The 1,877-nt window shown below is 36.2% G+C and overlaps 1 protein-coding gene across 1 annotated transcript in view; it reads right to left on the bottom strand.

The window, feature by feature from the left end:
* The window catches only part of RAD51B (RAD51 paralog B), an 890,578-nt gene that overhangs the window by 834,787 nt on the left and 53,914 nt on the right, over window positions 1-1,877 (bottom strand). Inside the window, exon 2 of the mRNA XM_006884800.1 lies at window positions 1,197-1,333. Within this exon, the coding sequence (XP_006884862.1) occupies window positions 1,197-1,333 (137 nt within the window). The remainder of the gene's footprint in view (window positions 1-1,196; window positions 1,334-1,877) is intronic.

A 1,877-nucleotide genomic window follows, 5' to 3' on the forward strand; every position in this document is an offset into this window, starting at 1 on the left:
TCATCTGCATAGAGGGATAATTTTACCTCCTCTTTGCCAATTTGTATGCCTTTTATGTCTCTTTCTTTCTTATTATTATCGCCAAGACTTCCAATACAATATTGAATAAGAGAGGAGATAATGGACATCCTTGCCTAGTTACTGTTCTTAAAGGGAATGTCTTTAATCTCTCTCCATTGAGAACAATGTTGGATCTAAGGTTTTCATAAATTCTTTTAATTATATTGAAGAAATTCCCTTCTAGTCCTATTTTGTTGAGTGTTTTAATCAGGAACGGGTGTTGGATTTTGGTAAAGGCCTTTTCTGCATCAACTGATAGGATCATGTGGTTCTTGTTCTTTACTTTGTTAATATGATGAATTACATTAATTTTTTTCCTTATGTTGAACCATCCTTGCATAACCTGTTATGAATCCCACTTGATCATGATGGATTACTTTTTTGATGTACTGTTGGATTCTATTGGCCAACATTTTATTTAAGATTTTTGCATCTATGTTCATAAGAGATATTGGCCTATAGTTTTCTATTTTGGTGGTGTCCTTTCCTGGCTTTGGTATCATGGATGTGTTTGCTTCATAGAATGAGTCTGGGAGAATTCCATCTTTTTCTATATTCTGAAAGAGTTTATGTAGAATTGGTGACAGTTCTTCTCTAAATGTCTGATAAAATTCACTTGTAAATCTATCTGGCCCAGGGCTTTTTTTGGTTTGAAGTTGTTGTATTACCTTTTCAATTTCTTCTTTTGTAATGGGTCTGTTCAGATGTTCAATTTCGGTTTGTGTCAGTTTAGGTAGGTTGTGTATTTCGAAGTATTTGTCCATTTCCTCTAGCTTTTCATATTTGTTTGAGTATAGTTTTTCGTAATATTCTAATGTTAGCTTTTTTATTTTAGTTGGTTCTGTTGTGATGTTGCCTGATTCATCTCTTATTCGGATTATTTGTGTCTTCTCCTTCTTTTCTTTTGTGAGTTTTGCTAATGGTTTGTCGATTTTATTGACCTTTTCAAAGAACCAACTCCTAGTTTTGTTGATAGTTTCAATTGTTTAATTTTTAAAAGGAAAAATTCCATTAAAATAGTATGTTCTAAAATGGAAATCCATACTCTTAAAAAAAAAAGTCTTAACCAATAAAATGGGATAAGCGAAGTTGCACAATACAGAAAAGCATTATTATGGAAGCAGTAACTCTCTTACCTTTCAGCACTGAATGCTGACTCTGTGTCAATGTACGCCACAGCTCCTGCTAGCCCTCCCATGGTGCTGGGTAATGTAGCCAGAACACTCATCATTATACAAAACTGAGTTTTTCCACAACCTGGTGGGCCTGTAACCTAAAAACAAGTGTGATCTGTTAAACATAACAAGCCATTAAGAACTTGCCACATACACAATGTATTTGTTTTCAAGGGATGGGGAGGGGGGGAAGAAAATTACAATAAACTGGGTAGCTTAAAACAAGATAAATTTATGCCCCGCAGAAGACTGAAATGAGCTGCCAGAAGGCTCATACTCAGCTGAAAGCTTTTATGGAAGACACTTTCCTTGACTCTTCTAAGCTTTGAGTGGTTGCAAGCAATGTTTGTCTTTCCTTTATTCAGAGTTGCATCACTTTAATTCCTGCCTCTGTCTTCGCAAGGCCTTCCTCTACTATCTCTCTATGTTCTCTCTCCTCTTCTTACTAGGACACTAGTCACCAAATTTAGGGCTCACTCTGCTCCCCTACAGCACTGCTTCCAAATAAGATCATATTTTGAGGTTCCCACTATTCAATCCACTATACTGAAATGCTTGCTGCAGAGGGTCAAGGACTGCAGCCTTCAGTATGGATTGAGGCTCAATGTCAAGAAGACAAAGATTCTCACCACTGGACCAATT

Source organism: Elephantulus edwardii, unplaced genomic scaffold, assembly GCF_000299155.1.
Source record: "Elephantulus edwardii isolate Elephantulus edwardi_28Jun2011 unplaced genomic scaffold, EleEdw1.0 scaffold00037, whole genome shotgun sequence".
Lineage (NCBI taxonomy): Eukaryota > Metazoa > Chordata > Mammalia > Macroscelidea > Macroscelididae > Elephantulus > Elephantulus edwardii.